The 22,168-nt window shown below is 50.0% G+C and overlaps 1 protein-coding gene across 2 annotated transcripts; it reads right to left on the bottom strand.

Moving 5' to 3' along the window:
- Nucleotides 1-559: 559 nt before the first annotated feature.
- Nucleotides 560-21,568, bottom strand: PSTPIP2 (proline-serine-threonine phosphatase interacting protein 2). Of its 2 annotated transcripts, none has more exons than XM_014286407.3 (15): nt 21,490-21,568; nt 13,557-13,657; nt 11,287-11,364; nt 10,265-10,299; nt 8,614-8,720; nt 7,841-7,903; nt 7,285-7,383; nt 7,038-7,083; nt 6,567-6,646; nt 4,909-5,007; nt 4,289-4,385; nt 3,893-3,974; nt 2,767-2,801; nt 2,211-2,274; nt 560-2,013 (listed from the first exon to the last, which is right to left on the bottom strand). In XM_014286407.3, exons 1-14 carry the CDS (start codon nt 21,520-21,522, stop codon nt 2,219-2,221), a joined length of 1,011 nt encoding a protein of 336 aa, XP_014141882.1. In that variant the 5' UTR covers nt 21,523-21,568; the 3' UTR covers nt 560-2,013; nt 2,211-2,218. The 2 variants fall into 2 exon arrangements, with proteins under 2 accessions (XP_014141882.1, XP_005446966.1); XM_005446909.4 differs by having other exon boundaries at nt 2,211-2,268; nt 21,490-21,552.
- Nucleotides 21,569-22,168: the final 600 nt, after the last annotated feature.

Genomic DNA, 22,168 nt, shown 5'->3' with positions numbered 1-22,168 from the left:
TTTCAGTTCTCATGGGCCCACAGACTTGCTTCCCAGTAGCTCCACATTTGGCCATGCTTCTTCCAAACCAGACTTTACTTGGCTTTACGTCTATGCGAAGATTTGGTGTATTTTCATAACTGGCATCCCTATTGTTGGATTACTTCTGTTCATTTAGTGAATGTGCAAGCCAAGTTTCAGCCTCATTGGGGACCTCTGCAGCCAGAAAAGCCTAACACCATCTATCGTGCTCAGCTGAAAAATCTCAAGGAAAAAACAACGCAATGTATTGTAGAGTAAATATTCTTCCAGTCCTACATGGTCTGCAGTTTACAGTTCATCACAAGTGCTTGTTTTCATGCCAGGCTTCCTTGGGGTGTTGTCTCCCACAACTGTCTTGGTACTGAGCAAGTACTGAAATAAAGACTAAGCAAGGATAAGCTCTTGTTGGCTTCCTTCCAGGAGAGGGAACTCACCACGCAAACATCCTGGGTTGCTCTGAAGGTGTACCAGCCCCAGTCCTGACAGAAAGTGAACATGACAACCTTCAAAAAAAAAAGTAATACCCAGCACACAAGTCTCGAAACTTATTTTTTAAATATGTATTTAAGGAACTAAGACTACAGCAGGCTCCTTCAGGAGATTATTTGTACACTTGGTCTTTAGGAAATAAAATAGGACAACTGATTCCTTGACATGTGCACTTTGCATAGTTCACTATAATGCAGCAGGACAGGTGTTAAAGCTCACAGTCATCTTCTCCACACAAGGAAATTCAGTAAATCCCCTGGGGACCAGTGGGCTTGGGCACATACTGAAGTCCTGCATATTCAACTTGAAGAACATGATACAACTAGCAACTCCTGGTGCTCCAAAATTAAGCACCTGGCAGCAGGTTCAGCCAGCTAAATTGTGTGCTGCTCCCCATGTCCTGTGTCCCTGTATCCAGTGTTGTAAGGCACTGAGGTGCTGTTAAGCAACACTGCACACAGGGACTTCAGAGAAACCAGCAGCCCTGAGGCATGTAAGCTTCTGAATCAAAGCCATGATTGTACATACGGTAAATAAAAAAGGCAGAAATTTTGAGGAGACCTTGTCAGAACAGGAGTTTCATGGGTCCAGCCCATTAGTAGGTAAATTTGTTTCCAGTGGTGCTTAGTCAGAACAAGTCCAAAATTTAGGTATTCCCAGAAGTTAATCAAATGTGCATCTCCAGAGCCTAGCAATGACAAGCTATACCATTAATCTAAAAAAACACAAGCCCCTCATTGGAAAGACAGTTGCAAGAGCCGACTGACATCCTTCAGATCCCCAAGAACTCTGCAGGGTGCAGGACTTCCCAGCAGGTTTGCAGTGGCACAGCCTATTACTAGTTAGCTCTACGTAGCCTCTTACTAAGTAGCTGCTCTGGGGATTGCTGCACAAGGCAAGATGCAAATCAGCTTCCAGTACCAACGCTTAAGCCTGGAGCACGTCTACAGCGAAGCCAGACACTTGGTGTAACCGCTGGCGCTCCTCTAAGGAAGCTCCCTGAGAGGCATGACCAAAATTAAGCCTAAATTACAAGTTTAATGACCATTAATGAAAGACTTTAGAAACAGGCAAAAGTGTACCCTGAAAGCTGAGTGGGATACATCTGCCCTGAACACAAGCCAGCGTGCCCGAAGGTATCACACAGTGCTCCCCTCGACACATCTGACTTCTTAGTTATCTGGAGGGTGGGAGGCTCCAGCCTCTCCCACATGGCTGCACTTTAGAACTTCAAATCAAAAAACTTCTTCCGACACTTATCGCCCTTGTGCCTGGGTCCACCGCTTATATTCCTTTTCTTCCCCTGAGTGTGAAGGTGGGATATCCGTCCAAGGAGTTTGCTGATCAAAGGCACAGATATTTAGCAGGTACTTTCTGAATGTACAAATAATTAGCAGAGTCCTCAAATACTTTTTTAAAACAGAGAAGCACTTCAGCTCTATGTGGCCCGGAATAACTGGAAACACCACCTCTGCCACGCTGGCCATCTTCTACATGGAGAACCTACAGAACAGGATCGACAGCATCTAAACCACAGCTCCAGCTCAGACAAGCAATGGGAGGGCTGACATGATCACGGCTCCCAGTTGGTCACCTCAACATGCCATCCCTTAACCGGTGGCCTTTCTTTCCTCCACGTCCCTCCTCTGTGTAGCTGCATCTCTTACTAAATCCTTTCTTCATCAAATGTGAGTACTTACTGTGGTTATTAGTGATGTATCAAGCTGTAGCCGTCAACTGTGGCATAATCAGGCTCACCTGAAACTCAGAGCACACAAAAATAAGTTCTGCTCAGGAGAAGTGCTCATTACAAGGTTTTACACAGGACAGAAACACCACGCACTGACTACCTGTGTTAGAGGGATGGAAGGAAAGGGTGAATGAGGCTCAAAGAAATGACTTTATTTGCCAAAGAGCCAAAGCAGGACCTCAATTTGCCAAGTCCTGCTGCAGTGTCCCGTCACTGAAATGGCACTGGCAATGATCTAGCTCGTGCTATTGAAGCAAACTGCAGAGACTGGTGGGATCCCCAGCGTGGGCATCCTTAAGCTTCAGAAATGCCCACACAAAGGGCTTTGATCAGAACTTGTCCTGGCTGAAACCTTGCCTCCAAAGTCAGTGCCCAGCTTCCCAGCATCTTACAGTGGGGACTGGACTTAAAGCAGGAGCTTCACCTAAGCTCATGAACTGATGGAAGAGAGAAAAACCAGAGAGTTCCTCTGCAGGGCCAGAAACCCCATAAAGCAGGTAACTCACCTGGTGCGCTGGTCGGGGTGGGTAGAGGTCCCCTCCTGCACAGAAGGAAACACAGAGCTGAGGATCTGTGTGGCTACAGGACTCCCCTCACCCTGGCTCTGCGCTCCCCAGCTGCCATCCCAGACCTGTGAGAGGGCACGAGGTTTGGCCAGCCTGGGCTTTATGGAGACCTGGTACCAAGGCATGTCACAGTGGGCTCACCATCGACAGCCTGCTTGGCAGACATGGGAACTGAAGCTGATACTGTGCAGGAGAGGGAAAAGCAACCAAAAAGTACTGAGTTGTGGAAACATTTACAAGTGAGCCTCAGGGGATGCCTTTTTACATGCCTTTGCCTAGAGTGAGACATCAGGAAACCATTAACTGAACATGACTTCTCTCCCAGTGTGACAGCCAAAGTGGCACACTCGTCTTTAGCATGAGTCTTTGGCCCTGAGTTGTCATCTTCCCCCCGGCAGAGACATCCTTGACCCTGTCCTCCCTGACCAGCCTCTGTCCTGGGGGAGTGAATTCAGCTCTGCTCTGCCTCCCTCTACCCATGCATGCTTTCAACTGATGCATCTCTCCTCAGGTGGACAAATCCCACGGAGAACCATGCAGGGAAGCTCAAAAGGTTTCGGTCTGGTATCAGAGGATGCTCTGAAAGGGAGCTCAGATAGTTCCCAAAGAAAGCAAGACATGAAATTCAGTGTTCCCTAGACTGCCTTGCTTTCCTACTGTCCAAGCACCACAGCCCCTCACCTCCATGCAAAGGACTTCTGGAATAGGCTTGTTACAAGAAAAAATGAGCAGGCTTTTACCACAAGCACTTCCAGAATAAAGAATCCAAATGATGAGATGGGAGAAATGACCCTAAAAGGGGGAGGAAGAACCTCTGACTGGGTTTGAGGGGGTCCTTGGACAGCTTATTAGTAGGCAGCACATTGGCATATGTCCTGTGCACAACAAGTCCTGTTGTGAAAAGTGATGGACAACATAGAATGGGAAGTATTTTCTTCTAATACTGCCAAGTCAAGCCTCCAGTAGACTGAAAGCAACAAAATATGCTTGTTTTTTTCTTTTTTTTTAAGGGGGGGAAAGCATCATTTACTATAGCAATTGCAAGTGTACATGTTACATCCCTTACCTCGATATAGGTACGGGAACAGGACTTCTCACTGGAGCTGCATTTCTCTGTGTATTATAGTAGTTTTCATAAACAACAGGAGCTAGGAGAAGTTAACAATAGTGAAGTACAGACCTTTTATAGCCATAAACTTGTCATACCACCATTCAGCTGCTAAGTCTTTCCCCTCTCTGGGAAAATGCCCGATCAGGAAATTAGAAGTTACAGAAAGGGGAGATTATCTTCAGGGGCTCACAATACATGGCAAAGAGTAGTGCTGCCTGCCAGTGAATGAAAGGAGGGTTGTTGCAAAATCTATGGGTTTTGCAGCCAAACTGATGCTGAACAGAGCAGCAGCTCCATGAGAGAAGTACAATGAAGTCAGCACTACTTCATGAGATTGTACTGAGTTCTTACCTGGAGCCAAACTTCCAGTTTTGCGTAAATTTACAAAAAAATCAATATCCTTCTCAATGCTGCACATTTCTAAACTCTTGCGGATTTCCTCATATTTCTGCAAAAGGGAAATAAAAAGCATTTCTGTACATCGGGACAAAAACCAAGAGACTTCCAGTTGTTTATCATACAAGGGGTGAAAGCCCAGTGCTCACTCAAGACACAAGCTTCAGTGGTAGGAGTGGTAGGAGAACCATAAAATCACAGAACAGTTTGGGTGGGAAGGGACCTTCAAAGTCCCTCCAGCCCAGCCCCCTGCCATGGGCAGGGACACCTTCAGCTGGATCAGGTTGCTCAGAGCCCGTCCAGCCTGGCCTTGGATGTTCCCAGGGATGGGCCATCGGGCACCTCTCTGGGCCGCCTGTGCCAGTGTCTCACCACCCTCAAAAACCATGGGAACCCCAGAGGAAACCTCACCTGCAAGAGCTCTAACCAAAACCTTCTGTCTGCACACTCATGCTGGTGTCTGGTGGCCGATCAAAGGCCACAGCCCAACTCAAACATAGCACAGCTTAGTGCACAGGAAAGCAAATTGGGCTTTGCTTTCCAAACAGAAAACCAGAGAATGTCATTTGATGTACCTCATCAGTCTGGACACAGTCCTGGGAGAGCTGGTTGACATGAAGCCAGAGGGCGTTGCGGAAGTAGTTGATCCGCTCGCACTCCTGAGTCTCAAAGAACTGAAATGACACAGACGAAATAGCCCTAACATCTTTAAAACAAGAGCAAATCTCTTTTATCCTGATCGCTTCTTGTCCCCAGGTGCCACTACAAAGACAACTGTCCTCAGTGAGGAGCAGGTGGTTTTGGCCTTCTGCAGGAAACATGGAAACCACGAGTCTTCCAGCTTGTCCAGGGACAAAATGATCCCTCCACACAACCAAGTATTTCAAAGATGAGTATTAAGCTCAGGAAGGTCTGCAGGTCACCCAGCACGTTGCTACTTCTGGGGAGACCAAGCAACTTCCAAAAGGCAGTGCATGTTCCCTAGGTACCCCATGGTCCTGCAGTCCCAGCTCACTTCCCTCCCACAGGTATGAAGCAATAAAAAAGCACTGGGGATGTATGAAGACAGAGGCATGTTGATTGGTTGGTCTTCTCCCTTTTTCTTGCCCAGAGCTTTTCCAAGCAGGTTTAAACCCAAGTCTTTTGAAATCTGCTGTCTGGTATACCTCAATTTCACATGCCTTTACGCATGACAACCTTCCATCCCAAGCATACATGTGCACTTGTTACCGGTTACGACCTTTGCAACACACCAAAGGGAAAACCTCCACATAATCCATCTGTGGAAGTGAAACTATGCATTCTACACCCCACCATCACAGAGGCTTCCGAGACCCTGGACACCAAAGCACACTAGCACTGAGACACCAATGCATGCCACACAGAACAGACAGCAAATTCCGTCTCAAAAGGAAAAAGTAAAATAGAGGCCTGATGAGCAGTGGCTTGGGAAAGGATTGGCACAGCTGGGAATGGGAAGGTTGTTTGCGAGCTTGCAGCAGACCTGGGATAAAACCTTGATCCCTGCAGTCCCTGTCCATCCCTCAGTCACAGATCACAGGTGGCTGCAAGACACAGGTCAGCAGCAGAGCAGCTGCGTGGTCCTCTCACCACCAGCTCTGGACTTCCCCACCGTGTGCTAGAAATCCTTGCTAGACCACTTTGCTATGAGACAGTCTGCTTTAGGCTGATACAACCGCTTGGAGGGGTTCCCGTGCTACACGTGGTCTGTGCGATGCAAGGTGAAGGGCTCCTGGCGTGCAGCGCTCACATACAGATGGCCTCACCCAGTGCGCATCCCCAGCCGGCCACCAGCCTCTGCTGCAAAGTCTTTTAAAGACTTTCAGAGGTTCAGACAGAGTCTGCCAGGTGTTGTTGTTGCTCTCTGACATATTGGCCTTGAGTCATCAAGAATCCAGAGGTGACCACAGCTGTTCAAGATGACAGCCACACCAAATGTGCAAGCAGGTAATGGACAAAAATATCACTACTTTGTCAGTTTTAAGATGTGGTAGATGGCATTAAGAAGAAAAATAAAAATAAAACAAAACAGTGGAAGCCTTGATGTAGTGGGACATAGCAGAATCCAGAAGCCAAACATGAAACACACACAGGGTTAGCTGCAACACACCCTGCTGCTTCACTGCCAGGAGAACACAGAGAAAGCAAATCTGCACTGTGGTGGACATCCAGAGGACCACAATTCTGTCTGAAGGTGTTTGGGGGCATTTACCTCGCAAGCTTTGATGTGCTCTTTCTGCCATTCTTCCCGGATCTTCTCCAGAGTGGTAACACTTTGCTGGTAACTTCTGTCTGTGAGAGAAATCACATTTTCATCTGATTAACATTAGTTAAAAAAACCCTTTGCTAGAAGGTAATATGTGAAGCCTGAAATGGCCGGGACGTCAGGGAGAAAGCAGCAGTAATGTGTCAGGTCAGCTGCGGGCGGGCACTGCAATGGGTTGCAGAGCTGCATAGCAAGGCATAGGGTCTGGCCGTGGGGGAATGGTGGGAGCAGCCTTGTTGGGGCCATGCAGGCTTCTCCAGGGCAGGTGCCCACCTCTGGTATCCTGGGCACGTGTTTCTGAGGAGCCATGCCTGACCCAAGGGCTAGGCTCGCTGCAAGAGCCATGCCATAGCTTCAAAACCCCCTGTCCTGGGAAACACTTCCCTCACCCTCCAAATGCTTCATTTCCACACTCACCAGAGTCCTCTAGAGCTGATTTTGTCTGAGCCAGCTTCAGGAATAGCTGCCAAAAATGGGAGAGAGAAAAAAGGTAGAGGAGAGCTTGGGTGCATCACCAATGGCACTGCAGCCCAGCTGGGAAACATCACCAACCTGTCCATCTCACCCCAAGATCTGGCGCTGGAAGAAGAGCCACAGGGCAGGAGAGCTGCAAGAACAGACACCCCTTTCTCCCCTGGCCCCATGGACACCCGCCTCTCCATACCTTCTCCTGCTGCTTCTGCGTCACCAGGTTTGCGTTGCGATGCACAGCCTGTTCCGCCTCATCCTTATCCCTGCAGCGCTGCTCGTAGAGCCGCTTGGCCTAGGGGAGCCACCAAAGGGGCAGGAGCGCGTCAGCAAGCAATGAGATGCAAATACAGCTCCCGCAGGAGGCTCTGGAGGAAAGCACAGCCTACGAGTGAAGAGGTGGGGGCAGGCTGCCAGCCCAGCAGGGGACAGCACTTAAGGTCCCAGGTGCCCTACTGCTTGGGCAAAGACAACCTCACAAGACAAGCTGCTCTTTGTGATGAAAAGCTCAGGGCAATTGAGTTCATGACATCTAAATCACTCATACTCAACCCTGCAAAGCTACCACCAGCCAAGTCCCTGGGGTACTCTTCAGTTTTTCTGAGCACACCCTGCACACTGCTTATGCGGACACGGCATCGCGAGTTGCAGCAGAGAAGGAAGACCCTCGTGTCTAAGCCTGCCCCAGCGCTGTGCGTGTGTGTTAGCAGCATTAACCCATATGGCAAGAAACAGCAGCATGTTCGCTTTACCTCCATGGTTTTCTTGTACTGCAAATTCCTGTTTTTGTGTATCGCCTCCATTATCAGCTCGATCTGTGAGGACAACAGACCCAGAGTCAGCACGTCATTGACCATCAAAGCTCCAGGACGGACTACTTGGCTTAGGAAAGGAAGAGGCATGGACCAGACTGGGACGGATTTAAGGACCTTCATCCACCCCGAGTGTCTTCACAAAACCCATTTTTTATTCTTCAATCTATGCCTCCACTCACATATGCAAAGGAGCTCTACAAATGAGATCTTCACAATATACGGTACTGTATCATCTCCATAGGGTCTGGAAAAAATTGGGAAGCCCACTCCCCTCTGCTAGGTCCAAACCAGTCCCTGGTTCTAGTAGTTTTCTTTCATTTTCCAGACATTCCAAGAATCTCAAACCAGAAGAAATTAAAAGGTTTGCCAATTTTAGCAGACCCTATGGAGGTCATACAGAACTATGTATATATGCTTTAAAAACATTCCTGGTTGAAGCTGCCGTCCCTGGAGCTGAGCCCCTGATATAGCTGGCCCCAAAAAACACCCAAAGGAGATGTGGCAGTGAAAAGAAGGAAGTCAGAGGTTGCTGCACTGTTCACCAACATGGTTGCAACACGTAGGGAGGAGCTCAGGACTTCCCAGCAGCAGCAGGCACCAGGGGCATGGTGGGGGCTGGGGCACAGTGGGAGACACCAGCCGGGAGCAGCCAGTCACCAGGGCAGGATCAACACTCTGGGACAAAAGCATGTGCTCCCACGGCACCTGACCTTCTTCCGATGCAGTTTTTGCTTTTCTCTGAACTCCTCCATTTTCTTTGCTTCTTCCCGAAGGGTTTGAGCCAACTGGATGTGACCTTGTCCCACATTGTCTATCTCTTCAAAGAAATAAAAATTATAATAGATACAGATATAGATATATATTCTTAAAAAGGCTGCTGCTCAAGTCAGCTGTTGTAGCTCACACTGAACTAACCCCACATCACACATCCTCCTGCAGAAACATAGCAGCAGCGCTTTTTGAAGCAGCCTCCAAGTGGCACTTGCCTATGTAAGCATCAGTCTTACACTTCAGTTTAAGAGAACTCATATCAAGAGAAGTTATTCAAACAAGCACAGTCACATCTACCCCTCATCCAGATGAATTCAGGCATGTTTCAACACATTGCACCCTGAAGCAGCTGCCTGGAGGCAGCGTTGCCCCAGGCTAGCAGGCAACCAATTTAAGGCACAGAAAAAGTAATGCTAAAAAAAATCTCAGGCTCATCCTGCTGAAGATGAGTGGTCATGCTGTGCAGCACCACGCCAGCGAGCTCATCAAAGGAGCTAAACTGAACTGTAGCTCATGATTCAACCTCCAGAGCTGTTTCAGACCCACAGCTATTAATAGGCAGCTGCTGTGAGGGCAGAGCCTCGTTAGGAAGGTGTGCTGTGGGACGGACAGAGCAGCAGGCAGAGCTGGCCAGGCAGAGCACAGATGTGATCGGGGTAGCAGAGTGCTGGCCCTCGACGTGCAGGTGCTGGCTGCCCGTACCCTGGCAGGCTGTGACACAGGGCAACGAAGGGACCATGTAAAGTGGCCAAAGCATCATCTTTTAGATGCTCGGATTAGATTCACAGATTCATTGAGGTTGGAAAAGGCCTTTAAGATCATCAAGTCCAACCGCTAACCCATCACTGCCAAGGCCACCGCTAACCCCTGGCCCCGAGCGCCACAGCTACAGGTGTTATAAATCCCCCCAGGGCGGGTGCCGCCAGCCCCCCGGGCAGCCTGTGCCAGCCTTGGCCACCCTTTCCGTGACGGGATTTTCCCTCATTCCCAACCTAACCCTCCCCCGGCACAAGGTGAGGCCGTTCCCTCTCGTCCTGTCGCCTGCTCCCTGGGAGAAGAGCCCGACCCCCCTGGCTCCAGCCCCTCTCAGGGGGTTGCAGGGAGCCAGAAGGTCTCCCCTCAGCCCCCCCTCTCCAGGCTGACCCCCCAGCTCCCCCAGCCGCTCCCCACAGCACTTGTGCCCCAGCCCCTTCCCCAGCCCCCTGCCCGGCTCTGGGCACGCTCCAGCCCCTCAGGGTCTGTCTGGGAGCGAGGGGCCCAGAGCCCACCGCGCCATTCCAGGGGTGAATTACCACGTATGTGCATGAAGAGGGCAACGCAAGCCAGGCCAACAGATGAGCTTCCCATGCACAGCTTCTGATGTACAACTCCTGCACAACCCCCAAAAGGGCTCCCTGTGGGTCCCCTCTCCCACCCATGCCCTGGAGCCCTTGGTCCCAAGCCCTACACACTGGGATGAGCTGGGCCAGCAGGACAACCTACGCCTGATCCCAGCATCACACAGGTTTAGAGGTTTCTCTGCTATTTTCTTCCACTGTCTGCAGGCTTTGGCTCTGCCAAGTGTCCTGACAAACACAAAGAATTACTTACGTTGCTTGAAAACATCCAGAGATCTCTTCAGTGTGCTGAAAAACACGGGCAGACCATTAAAGAGTGGCAAAGCATGGTCAGGCGCAAACCAGATAGCAAATCCCTCACGCGACACCAGCCAAAGCAGCTCAAAGCAGGTTTATTTACCCTCCTTATACCTCCGGCTTTTTTCCTCTCAGCAAGTGTAACACAGCTTGGTGTACATCTACTTTACATCTTTCTAAATGTTGGATGCTGTTCAAAATTCTGAGTTTCATGGCAAATGTTTCAGGTGACCTCCTAAAACTATCATCTCAGTCATACGGACACCTTCTACACAGTGCATTGGCCAGTGGCTGGAAATATAGGGAACTTTTCTCCCTATTCATATTGTACAATAAAGATTTCAGAATCATTTTATGTGATATAAAATATAATACATTTTTATATATATGTATATATATATACACACTAAATATATATATATATATATGTATATATACAGCATAAAACTGTAAATAAATGATCAGAGGATATCAGACCGGGCACGTATAAATTACAGAAACAGAGCAGGAAGTAGAAGGTGCCAAGGTAATGGAGACCCAGTCATGGAGCCGACCACAGTGGCCAACCACCAAGCTGGGGGGCGGTGACACGCTGAACTTTGAAGATTGTAATGGTTTGAGTCAAGGAAGTACTGGTACTTTCCTCTGGCCACAAAAACAGTCAGAAGTAAACCCAAGGTCTCATGATCCTTGTCCCTCTGCTGAACTGCATGTCTACGTCTCACCTGAGCATCTCCGATGCTTTGATTAGTTTATGGCTGGTAGGAACTTGGTGGAGTCTAGCTTGATTATTGGCAAAGTACAACCCAACTGTGCACCATTCGTTCACAAGACCTATTTCAGATCATCCGCTGGTAGCATCCCAGTCGTATTTCAACACTGTTTTCTCACTCACAGCCTCCTTCCTTCTGCTCCTCCTTCATTGCTCCAAGTAAGGACACCCATAAAAACCAAACACACAGAGGACTGTGAACTTACTTCAGTTCCGTCTGCCCACAGGGCTTCTTCTTCGACAAGTTAATGAGCTCTTTGCCATATTTTTCTTCTATAATTGCCCTAATGAGGAAAGAGAGAAATCAGAGGAAGTTCTCATTTCAGAAACTGATACTCGTTTGCAGCAGAGGCCAAGACCTGTTCTTAACACCCTGCCTATCTCCTGACTTGCTGTGAGCCTGCTGGGGTGGGTGGCTGAAGGCAGGCTGTTGTTTGCAGTTACCCAACAGCCTTTCTACTGAAAACACCCTGTTTTGCTGTGTCTGTGGCCCCGGTGCGTTGTTCTCCCCATCTCCCCATGGCCGATGGGTGCAAGCACCACCTCCACAGGAGATGGAGGACTAAGTGGCCAGTGCAGCTGGTGGCTGGATACAGCCAGGTGAGTCACCTGGATAGTTTTTAGCTCAGTTTCCTATGGGAACAAGGCTTGTGCAATCACGTTTTCCACATCTCAGCCATGGGCATCTGTCGGCCCATCCACACAAAGGACTTTTGAATCTGATCTGGCTGATTTAAACCAAATATGACAGGATGGAGCAGGCACCTCAGAGACCTCTCCACCACCATACATCACCATACGTGCACCCCAAGGCTCAGGACTTTTAAAAATGTAGGTACTCTCTCCTGCTTGCCTCTCCTTAGGGAGAACAGCTACAGAAGAGGCCACATCTGGTGAGATAACATAAATAATACCTTTGAGAGATCATATTGTCCTTCCCTGCTGGAAGAAAGAGGGGCAGGAGAAAGCAAGCCTATATGTTGTACTCTAAGAACCAGCAGGTTTCTGCAGTCACTTTGAAATCTGTACAGGCAACCAGGGCTGGACTTGCTCGATCAGCTGTAGGTATCTCCATCTGGGCAACCCACCCCAGCTGCATGTCTGCAGTCATGGAGAGAAACAAGTGCTGGTGGAGGCTTGCATTAGAAGGTCTACTGCATAAAATAAATCGCCTCCTAAAGTGCTTGTATCTCAAATGCAGATGTAGATGCTGATTTCTAGAGTTTGGCATTGTGGTTCACCTGACTTAACTCTTTAAAAACTCCAAAAGCTTGTAGGGAAAGGGGGAAAAAATAAAGATTATGAATTGATTTTTTTTTATCTATCTAATAATATTCCCACAAATTTCCTTTTGCAAAAAAGCATCAGATCTGACAGACATGTTCTCCATGGCTGGCTCCATGTAACAGCCGTGCTGTACATGGAGAAGTGGGCCGCGTTCAGAGACGGGTGCCACTAGCAAGCCCAGGTCCAGCCTCTAATCTCCTCCTGGCTAGACACGTCAGTGGGAACCTCCACCTCCTTCGACAGCTAAGCAGAAAAGTGCATAGGGTACAGATGAGGCTTTCTGCACTCTCCATTGTCATGGATGAGCAGGGTTCTCAGGGTTCAGCGGATGGTGCCTTGGGCAGCTGGAAAGCCCAAGTTTTCCTGGAACATGGGATTACAGCCTAGACAGATGTAGATGCATTAGATGCTTTTAACTGCAGGTTCTCCTCCTCTTCATCCCACTTTGTTCCAGGCTGGTTTGTACCAGAGGTTTGTATTCAGAGGTTTGTTTTCTCCAGTTCTCAATACCAAAATTACATTAATTCAGGGTTGTTCTACAACATTCTTTATATTTAGCCGTTATTAGCCAGGTGAACCATAAAGTCAAAATACCTGGCCAAACCATCTCAGCTGTGCCTTTGTAGCCACAGAACCTCTACTTAGGTCATATCCTCTGATTAATAAACACACTGTCTAATGTTACTAATTTTTAACATAAAATATGTGGGCTGTCCATAACGTACAAAGACAAACTTAGGACAAAGCCATGCCTCTCCTGTGCCAAGGTCTTCACCTGATCTTCTGCGAGGTGAACTTCATGGGAACACATGTGGCCTGGGCAGGCCACCAACAGCTGCAAACACATCAGTACAGATGTCTGGCAACATGTAAGACTGAATTATTGAATTGCTCTTGATTCCTCTTCTTTTTAATAGAGAGTTCAAAATGTGAGCATCAAGCCCTGGGCACCATTGCTGCCTCACAGCTGAGGATTCCTGGGCGTGGACTTCACACCACAGCACCAGCTGTGCAAGGAAAGGACAGTGTAAGAAAACACAAGTTCCTCATCAGTCAAAAATCAAATGTGTTTTAACATAGTGGAGAGTTAAATGCAACAGAAACCAAACTGGGAATACAAGGAGTAAAGCAGTGACACCGCTTCACTTCCCAGGTTCAACCCAACTCGTTTTCAGAGGCAGCTCCATACCTTTCCTTCAGAAAGTCTTCAAACTCCTTGCAGTTCTTCCTGCCATCATTCAGATGTTGAATGATGCTGTCATAGCCAACTGTGCTGGTCAGATCTGTACTCTGAAAACACAAGAACAGGAGTCACATCCTCATCAGTGCAGTGCACAGCCACTGCCACCTCCAGTGGCATTTGCACAAGTGGGAACAAGTGTGCAAGTGCTTCCATATGAAATACCATCTTTTTCTTTTAGGGGCAGGCAGAGTTCCAGAATGAGAACAGTGGTGGCAATCTGGGACAAGGCACTTCCAAGACTTCCAGAAAACAAAAATGCTCAGTCCATTGCTTCCCCCTGGTCTAAGCACAGCTGGCCCCACAGCACATAGTGTCTCCTCCTAGAAGCTTAGCTGTCAGCCTTGATTTAATGGAATCAAACATTAAAAACCCTCCAAAACTCTAGATATAGCCCGTCTTACTACTGCTCCTCACATTTTCAGCAGACATGGAGATAGATCTTGCTTAACGTTGACTTGCACTGTTCTGGGCATCACCCTCACATCTGAAAGTAGGAGCCTACATCTGGGCTGGAGGTGAATTTACCAGGTCTTTCTGCACAGGATCACTGGACTATGGGCTTCTCTTGCTGCCCTGACAGTAATGTATGGGTAGACCCAATGACCACTGCTGCAACAGCCTGCTCTTTGGCCTTGCAAAAAGCAATGCTGCCCCACATATCAATTCAAAACACCACTGCAAAGGTCAATTCCCTAGCAGGCCCTCCCCCACCACTGCTCTATGCTCTCCAGCACATCACACAGAGCTAGCTTCTTCTCTCCAACAAAACATCACAGCCATGGAGATGTCCTGCCTCCACCGCTCACAAGGTCAAGTCCCATCTTCCAGCCCAAGGCTTTCAGACCCACAGTGCTACTCATACTTCCCATAGGCTTCTGAAGGATCACTGCTTTCCTTCAAATTGCTTCTTAAAAACATATGTTGCACTGATGCTTATTAAAAAAAAAAAAAAAAAAAAAAAAGATACATGCAGCAATGATGTAGGTGGCCTAGGACAAAGGTTGACTCACTGTACCCCATTCTCTCCTCATGCTCATGCCTGGAAGCACCTTATGACAAAAAATAGATTTTTGCCTTATGACTGTTGAGGATTTACCACCCTGGAGACCTGGATCAAGAGCAGGGCTCCTACATGCTGTGATAATACACAGAGATGCTCTGACCATGAGCTCTCCTCTGGAAGAAGCCTGAGGCAGATACAGGCAGCTGAGCAGAAGATGCTACGTGTTGTCTTCTGCTAAGAGTCAGTGTTGCACAGAATAGCACATATGGGAGCAAAAAGTATAGGGAAAGAGGCTGTAGAAAGGAAGCAATGGTAGGAGAAGATATGAAACTCAGGGAAAGGAATCAAAAGCCACAAACAGTTATTAAGAAGCTTGAAGAGGACAGAGATATTTATGGAATAGTCTGAAGCCAGAATGAGAGTACACAGAGAACTGGTGTGACAGTGTGGGCAGCAGAAGTGGGGATTTCTCAGGAGTTCATACCTGCTGCAAGAAATGAGGAGTAATAGGGCTGGTATTTGCATTAAATGAAGGATTTAATGATGTGGATTTCCCTAAGGAGTCAAGGACTTGGATGTCAGTGGCCAGAAAGCAAGAAGTGAAGGGAACGTGTGGTGGAGCGGGACCTGCAGGAAATCCCTGGTATCCCAGATCAGCTTTGCTCCATCCATGGCATGCGCAAGAAGAGAGGACTGTGGAGCAGGACCTAAGCAGAAACCAAAACCATTTCTGTTTCCTTACAAAGCACAAGGGTCCCTCCAAAATGGGTTTCTTACTGATAAACCCACAACCAGTTCCCAGTTTGCGTCACATCTTTGCTAATCTCTGAAAAAGGAAACACGCTTGCACTGAAGTCAGTTTTCATGGTAGTTGCAAAATACAGGAACATCCTAACTTGACTTCGTACCCCCAGTTTCAAAGAAAATAAAATGGATGCAGAGAACAACTGTTGGTTGCTGCAAGCCCAGGCAGGACGGAGCGGTCAGACCCACATTGCTGCATGTTGGGGGCACCTGAAGGCTCCCGTATCCTGCTCTGCCATCTGGCACACTTGGGCTCACTGCACCAGGTAGAAAAGTCAGGGGAAAAATTGGGAGCTAAGCTATTTTGTCACTTTTCCTCCTCCAGTAGAAGGATTTAATTCCAGCACGTACGTATTTCCTAAGTGCCCAAGGCTGGACCAGACCTGACAGTGCAAGGTGTTACATGAAACAGGGGAGGTAGCAGGTGATCGAGGTTTCCAAAAGAGCTGCTTCCAGGCAGGAGGAGCTCCTGGCCCGGAAGTAACGTGACAGGTTTGTGTGCCATGAAACCAACCTCTGCAGCACCCTTCTGGGCAGGTGTTGTCACAGAAAGAACAAAAAGAACCAGCACAACTACCTGTGGGATGTCCCAAAGGCAGGGAGCAATGAAAGAAGGGCAACATGGTAAGCACAGAACCATGGGCACAAAAAATGAGATTTAAAGACAACAAAGTCAGCCAAAGACAGTTATGAAGGATGGGGAGTTGCACCAAGCCCTCCCTGACCAGAGGGGCGCAGGAGGATGACTGTCCCTCCTCCCACCCCTGCAGCATGTGGCTGTCCTGGTCCTCCCCACTGGGCAGAGCTCTGAGCCCACATGCTATTTAGAGCACAGCCCATGGAAACTACAAACAGATGATTTCAAGGTGACAAAGCAGCAGCTGATGTTTCCCGAGCCTGCAGGGCTCAGCAGGACATGCCTTTCCTTCCCAGTCTGCTGCCTGGGTTTGTGCCATCCTCCCAATGGACTTGAGGAGGAAAAGGAATTTGTGTGCTTGTTGTGATCTTTTGGATTTTGTTTACACTGTGAGCCAAAAGACAGGTTAAAATGCTCTAGTGGGGGTCTGAAGTCATGTTATGGCCCTGTGTGAGTCACAGGTAAAAGGCAAGCTGCTGAGCTTGACGTTTCTCTCTCCTATCGCACTTCACATGAAAAAAACCCTCCAGGCACACACCCTATGAAGGCAATGATGTAGGAGAATCATAGAATAATTCAGATTGGAAAAGACCTGTAAGGTTATAGAGTCTAGCTGTTAACCCATCAGTGCCAAGGCCACCGCTAACCCCTGGCCCCGCGCCACAGCTACAGGTGTTATAAATCCCCCCAGGGCGGGTGCCGCCAGCCCCCCGGGCAGCCTGTGCCAGCCTTGGCCACCCTTTCCGTGACGGGATTTTCCCTCATTCCCAACCTAACCCTCCCCCGGCACAAGGTGAGGCCGTTCCCTCTCGTCCTGTCGCCTGCTCCCTGGGAGAAGAGCCCGACCCCCCTGGCTCCAGCCCCTCTCAGGGGGTTGCAGGGAGCCAGAAGGTCTCCCCTCAGCCCCCCCTCTCCAGGCTGACCCCCCAGCTCCCCCAGCCGCTCCCCACAGCACTTGTGCCCCAGCCCCTTCCCCAGCCCCCTGCCCGGCTCTGGGCACGCTCCAGCCCCTCAGGGTCTGTCTGGGAGCGAGGGGCCCAGCGCCCACCGCGCCATTCCAGGGGCGGCCTCCCCAGTGCCGAGGGCAGGGGGACGGGCACTGCCCTGCTCCCGCTGGCCACACCACTGCTGGCACCAGCCAGGATGCTGCTGGCCTCCTTGGCCACCTGGGCACACGGGGGGCTCATGCCCAGCCGGCTGCCGACCAGCCCCCCCAGGCCCTTTCCCCCCAGGCAGTTCCCAGCCCCCTGCCCCAGCCCGCAGCGCTGCGGGGGCTGGTGTGACCCATGGGCAGGGCCCGGCACTGAGCCTGGTTGAACCTCACACAACTGGCCTGGGCCCATCGCTCCAGCCTGCCCAGATCCCCCTGCAGAGCCTCCTGCCCCCCAGCAGTCTGTTCCAACCTTCCCAAAACTGGAAGGTTTGGGGCAGCACACTGCTCATGGACCATTGCTTGAAAGACCTTTATTGATGCAGAGCTCTTAACAAGGCTGAGGAGAGATGCTATCTGCGTAGAGAAACACAGCAGAAGCTGGATGACTGAGTAGTCAGAAACACTGTGCAACAGTAAATGGCTGTGCTATTCTTGCTCACAGGTAGTACAGCCTGAGAATCACTCTGGGTCCTGCAGAGGTTGCTGAGACCAAGAAAAATGCTTCCGCTGGTACCTGCAGGGAGCAGAGGGAGGAGAGCAGGAGATGCTACAAGAGGCTGCAGTTCCTCCCCATCCCATAACCAGGTGGGTACAACAGGGCAGACACAACTCATTGCAGGGAGGAAAAGGACTCACTGCAAATCCGCTCACTTGAAAGCAGCATCCTGCAAAAAGCAGCTTTCTGGTTAATAATTTTCCATTTGATGTCTCCTTCCCCTGCATCAACACACCTACCCTGCTCCTCTCGGAAACACGGAAAGCCACGGATCATCCCACCTCAATGCAATGATCGATTCCCACAAACCCCACCTTGTTCCTTTCAAATGACAATCTGAGGATTTCATAATATTGCCAACAAACTCCACCACGCTAGTCCCTGTTTAGAGAAGAACAAGCAGGGGTAAAAGGAAGTGAAATAGCCCTGCCAGCGTCACATCGTGAGTCAGCAGCAGGGGAATGAACCCAGGAGCCCAAGGCTGGCAGCCCCCACCATCCCCTGACAGCGGGGATGCAGGGAAGAGGAGTTTATCCCCAGCCAGCTACATGAGGTTTAAAAAACTCATGGCGATAAAGAAGTACAGCCAGGCACAGCACTGACAAAATAGCATCCGTAACCCACAGCAGAGTGGGGGAATCGCCGGTTCCTTTGCAGACACCAGCTCTCCCTTGCTCCTTTTCCCCACACTTCGTTTGTGCCACTGCAACAAGAGATGGAGGACCTCTTTCCTATGCACTGAGGGGGAGGAAATAATTGTTTTCAGACACTTTGCAACATGCTTTGTTAGAAACATAACAAGCCAGTGCAGTTTTTACTGCATGTCTTGCCTGAGCCATGGATTGTTTTAGCAGCATTGCTTTTCCTTGGCATGGCAAAGAAATATTTGAGAGTGCCTGAAAGACGGAGAAACCAAAGTCTGATTTTCAAAAATCGTTTGAGCAGGCCAAGCTCATTGAGAGTCAGCAGGTCTCAGTCTTCAGCATTATTTGCTTGGTTTTTTAATGCTTTACCAAATGCTTCTTTTTAATGCACCCTGCAATACACTGCAGGGAGCAGAGCATTGGGTTTGTCTCATTAAAAGCAAAATGACCGAAAATCCAGTCTCCCAAGTTGCAAGCTCCAAACGAATAGATCAGACTTAAAGTGGTTTTTAGCATTATCATAATTTCTATTTTTCCCACATAGTTTTACAGGACCAAAGTGCTCTCATGACACCCAAAGCTTTGTCGTAGGGTTACTCTGCAAGAACAGGCTTGGGGAGAACCAGGCACGTACCAAAAAAATGAGTACTGTGAAAAAAGAGGCCTTGTATAGTGAAAGAGCAACAGCAGGTTGCAAAAACAAATGAAACCAAAACCTCACACTTGCCTATACTTGTGACAATTGCTATAGCCAGGGCCAGATGAAACAAACACAGTCTTTGCTGTATTTTATTTTTGCACAGCTCTTTTGCAGGCAGCTGCAGGCAGCGCAAGCTGCAGAAGGGAGCGTCATGCTAGTGGGGGCATTCAGGGCCAACGCACGCGAAGCTGCAGGCATCTCTAGACTTTGGCCCCTGGGTGAGCAGGAGCTGAAGTAGAATGCAAAAGAGCAAACCCCTTTATTTAAAGAAATTTATCATCCTTGGCCAAGACCTAAAAGCATGAGCAAACTCAAATGCAGAGAGCGAAGTCACGGTGTGCGTCCCTGATGCAGTGCATCACGAGCATCACACCATGAACTTCATCAGGGACCAGGTTCCAGCACAGAAAAAGACAGATATATAACCCCCACCAAAGAAACCAGAACTATTCGGGTTTGAGGCTAAATCAGTCCCCAGATGAGGCTTGAGGTACAGCCCCACCATCCCATGGGTCTGCAGCTTGTCCCCACAAAGAAATTTGGTGGTCACCATTCGTGACCAGCTGCATGTCAAAGCTGGAAGGTGCAATACCAAAAACAGGTCAGCGTTGCGGGGGGTTGGTTATTTTTTTAGATTTTTTCCCACCAATTGGAGCATACTTCCTCTGGTGTCCTGCCAAAATCCCCCCTTTGCCATTGGGCTGTCCTGACCTCTGTGAAATTGTTTGCTTCAGCAGGGAAGGGTTCTTCCCTTTTTGGCTTAAGTAGAGTAATTTAAGATGAAAAATTGCAGGAGGAAGTTTGCACTCTCTCACAGCACTTAACAGCAAACTGAAGCCATATGAGCAGCTCTCCACACCTCCTCTAAATCTGCTTTTTTCTGCCCATCTGTGGTCCCCAACCCCCACCCCTCCAGTCCACACGGCTGATGCACAGTCACCAGTACATGGTGAGGAGACTGACTGCTTGGTGTGGTACCTGCCTTTTCCATGGGCCAAACAACTGCAGCAGAGTCTCCATCTCTCCACTGAGTCACATCCATCACGTTCCCCTCCACCCCAGCTGCCTGCCCTGGATGTGTTTCTTTAGTCAGGGGGGGGTTTGAAGCACACAGGCTTCAGACAGGAAAAAGCCAAGCAAATCCCCTGGGAGCACCAATAGTTTTAGGCTCAGCAAGAACTGGGGATTATTGTAAATGGTTGTGTTTGCAATATGGGGGGTCAAGAAGGAGGGAGCATCCCATGCAATGCCTCAGCTCCTTGTCAGCTTGGGGCTTCTCCTGCCCCAGTATCTTCCCTGCACCCTCCTCCAAGATCCTCCATCAAAAAGCACCATGGCACAGCGGGAGAGGAACAAACCAGGCAGTGCTAAGTGAAGCCAGCCCCACAGCAAGGACCTCTTCTTCAATGCAACACACCACTGAAACACAACAAACTGCATCTGCTCAGCTCCCCTGGCATCACAGTTACACCCCCCCCGCCAGCCCAGGGGATGCTGCTTACCACCCTTGCATCCCTCCCTTCCTGCACATTTGCAAAGCAAAAAGAGCACCGTGGAAACTTCTTGGCAACAAACAGCTGAAAAATTGTTGCCAGATGCAAAGCTGGCTTTCTTTTCCAAGCCAGGTTTGATACCTATGTGGCATTTACATATCTGACGGCGCGATGCCAGATAACGCACTAATGATGCTGGAAGAGCCCGTGGCTCTGCGCTTACCCCTCTCATTGCACCACACACGGGAGCCCCAAAGCCGGCACCCGCTGCTCCTGGGACACACGCGCCTTTCCCCCATCCTGCAAAATGGGAGCTGCTTCCCAGGCGTCACCTGGGAAACCCTGAGCACCACTCACAGACAGGGGTTTTCAGCCCCCAAAGCCAAAATGTTGTAATTTATTTTCTGGCTGCTAGTACCTGGAAAAAGGCCCGCACACCAGGAGGAACTGAGCAGCCACAGCACTGAAGTTCTGCGGCAGATCTGTGGTGGCTCAGCACTTCTCCATTCCCAAAAGCACAGTTCGGACCCAAATAGTAAATACCGGCTTCCCCGAGCTGTGGCTTTTCCTCGGCAGCTCAGCACAGCACACCAAGGATTCGCTCCTAGTCCAGGATTAGCTCACCATCGAAGAACTGTTTTTGGCCATGGTGTCTCCAAGTAGTTCACCAGCGGCCAATTAATATCATCAAACCCTCAGCCCAGCACCAACCTCCTCCAGCGTGGCAGCAGCAGCTCGTTGAGGTGTATTTTGGCTGCATGGGACAGGTGGCAAAGCCACAGCTCTCAGGGCACGCACGGATGGGAGCCACCGAGGACCATGGACCACAGAGGTGGCTTTGGAGATAACCCTGACCAGAGAGGGGTGACCGCCCCCAAGCCAGCTGTGACCCCCACGGTTCCAGCTGCCTCCCACCCGCTACCCCCAGTCCCACTGTGCCCCCACTTACCCAGAAGTGGTCCCTGAACCGTGCTTCCCGCATGCTGCTGCTGCCACCACCTCGCTCTGCTGCTCCCGGTGCCACCACGGCCCGCCCCACCAGGCTGGTCCCTCCCCACGACACGGTGTCACCACCCAACCCCATCCCCCCATCCCAAACCATACGGTTACATCCACCAAACTCGTGGCTCCCGGTGGATGGGGGAGCCCTGGGGCACGCTGCTGCGGATGGGCGAGAGCGGTGGGGATGCCAGGCGCGGCATCGGCGTGCCACGGGGAGAAACCCACGGGTGACGGCCAGACTTGATTCACCCACACGGTTTCATGATGGAAACGGGGAGCAGAGGGTGAAACAGGAGCATCGGGGCTGCCAGCAGCACATGCGACCTGCAGCACCCTTCCTGCCTCCTCAGCCAGGGGTTGCTGGAGTATTTGGGAAGGTTTCCACGTGCTGTTCTCGTCCTCAGTTTCATAGAATTACTGAATCGTGGAGCGGTTTGGGTTGGAGGGGACCTTCAAAGCCCACCCAGTCCCACCCCCTGCCCCGGGCAGGGCCACCTCCCCCCAGCCCAGGTGGGTCCCAGCCCCTGCCTGGCCGTGGGCACTGCCGGGGACGGGGCACCCACAGCTGCCCCGGGCAGCCTCTGCCGGCGCCTCCCACCCTCACGGGGAACAATTTCTTCCTTACA

This window comes from Falco cherrug, chromosome Z, assembly GCF_023634085.1.
Source record: "Falco cherrug isolate bFalChe1 chromosome Z, bFalChe1.pri, whole genome shotgun sequence".
Classification (NCBI taxonomy): Eukaryota; Metazoa; Chordata; class Aves; order Falconiformes; family Falconidae; genus Falco; species Falco cherrug.
This window is presented reverse-complemented; position numbering and strand designations above follow the sequence as displayed.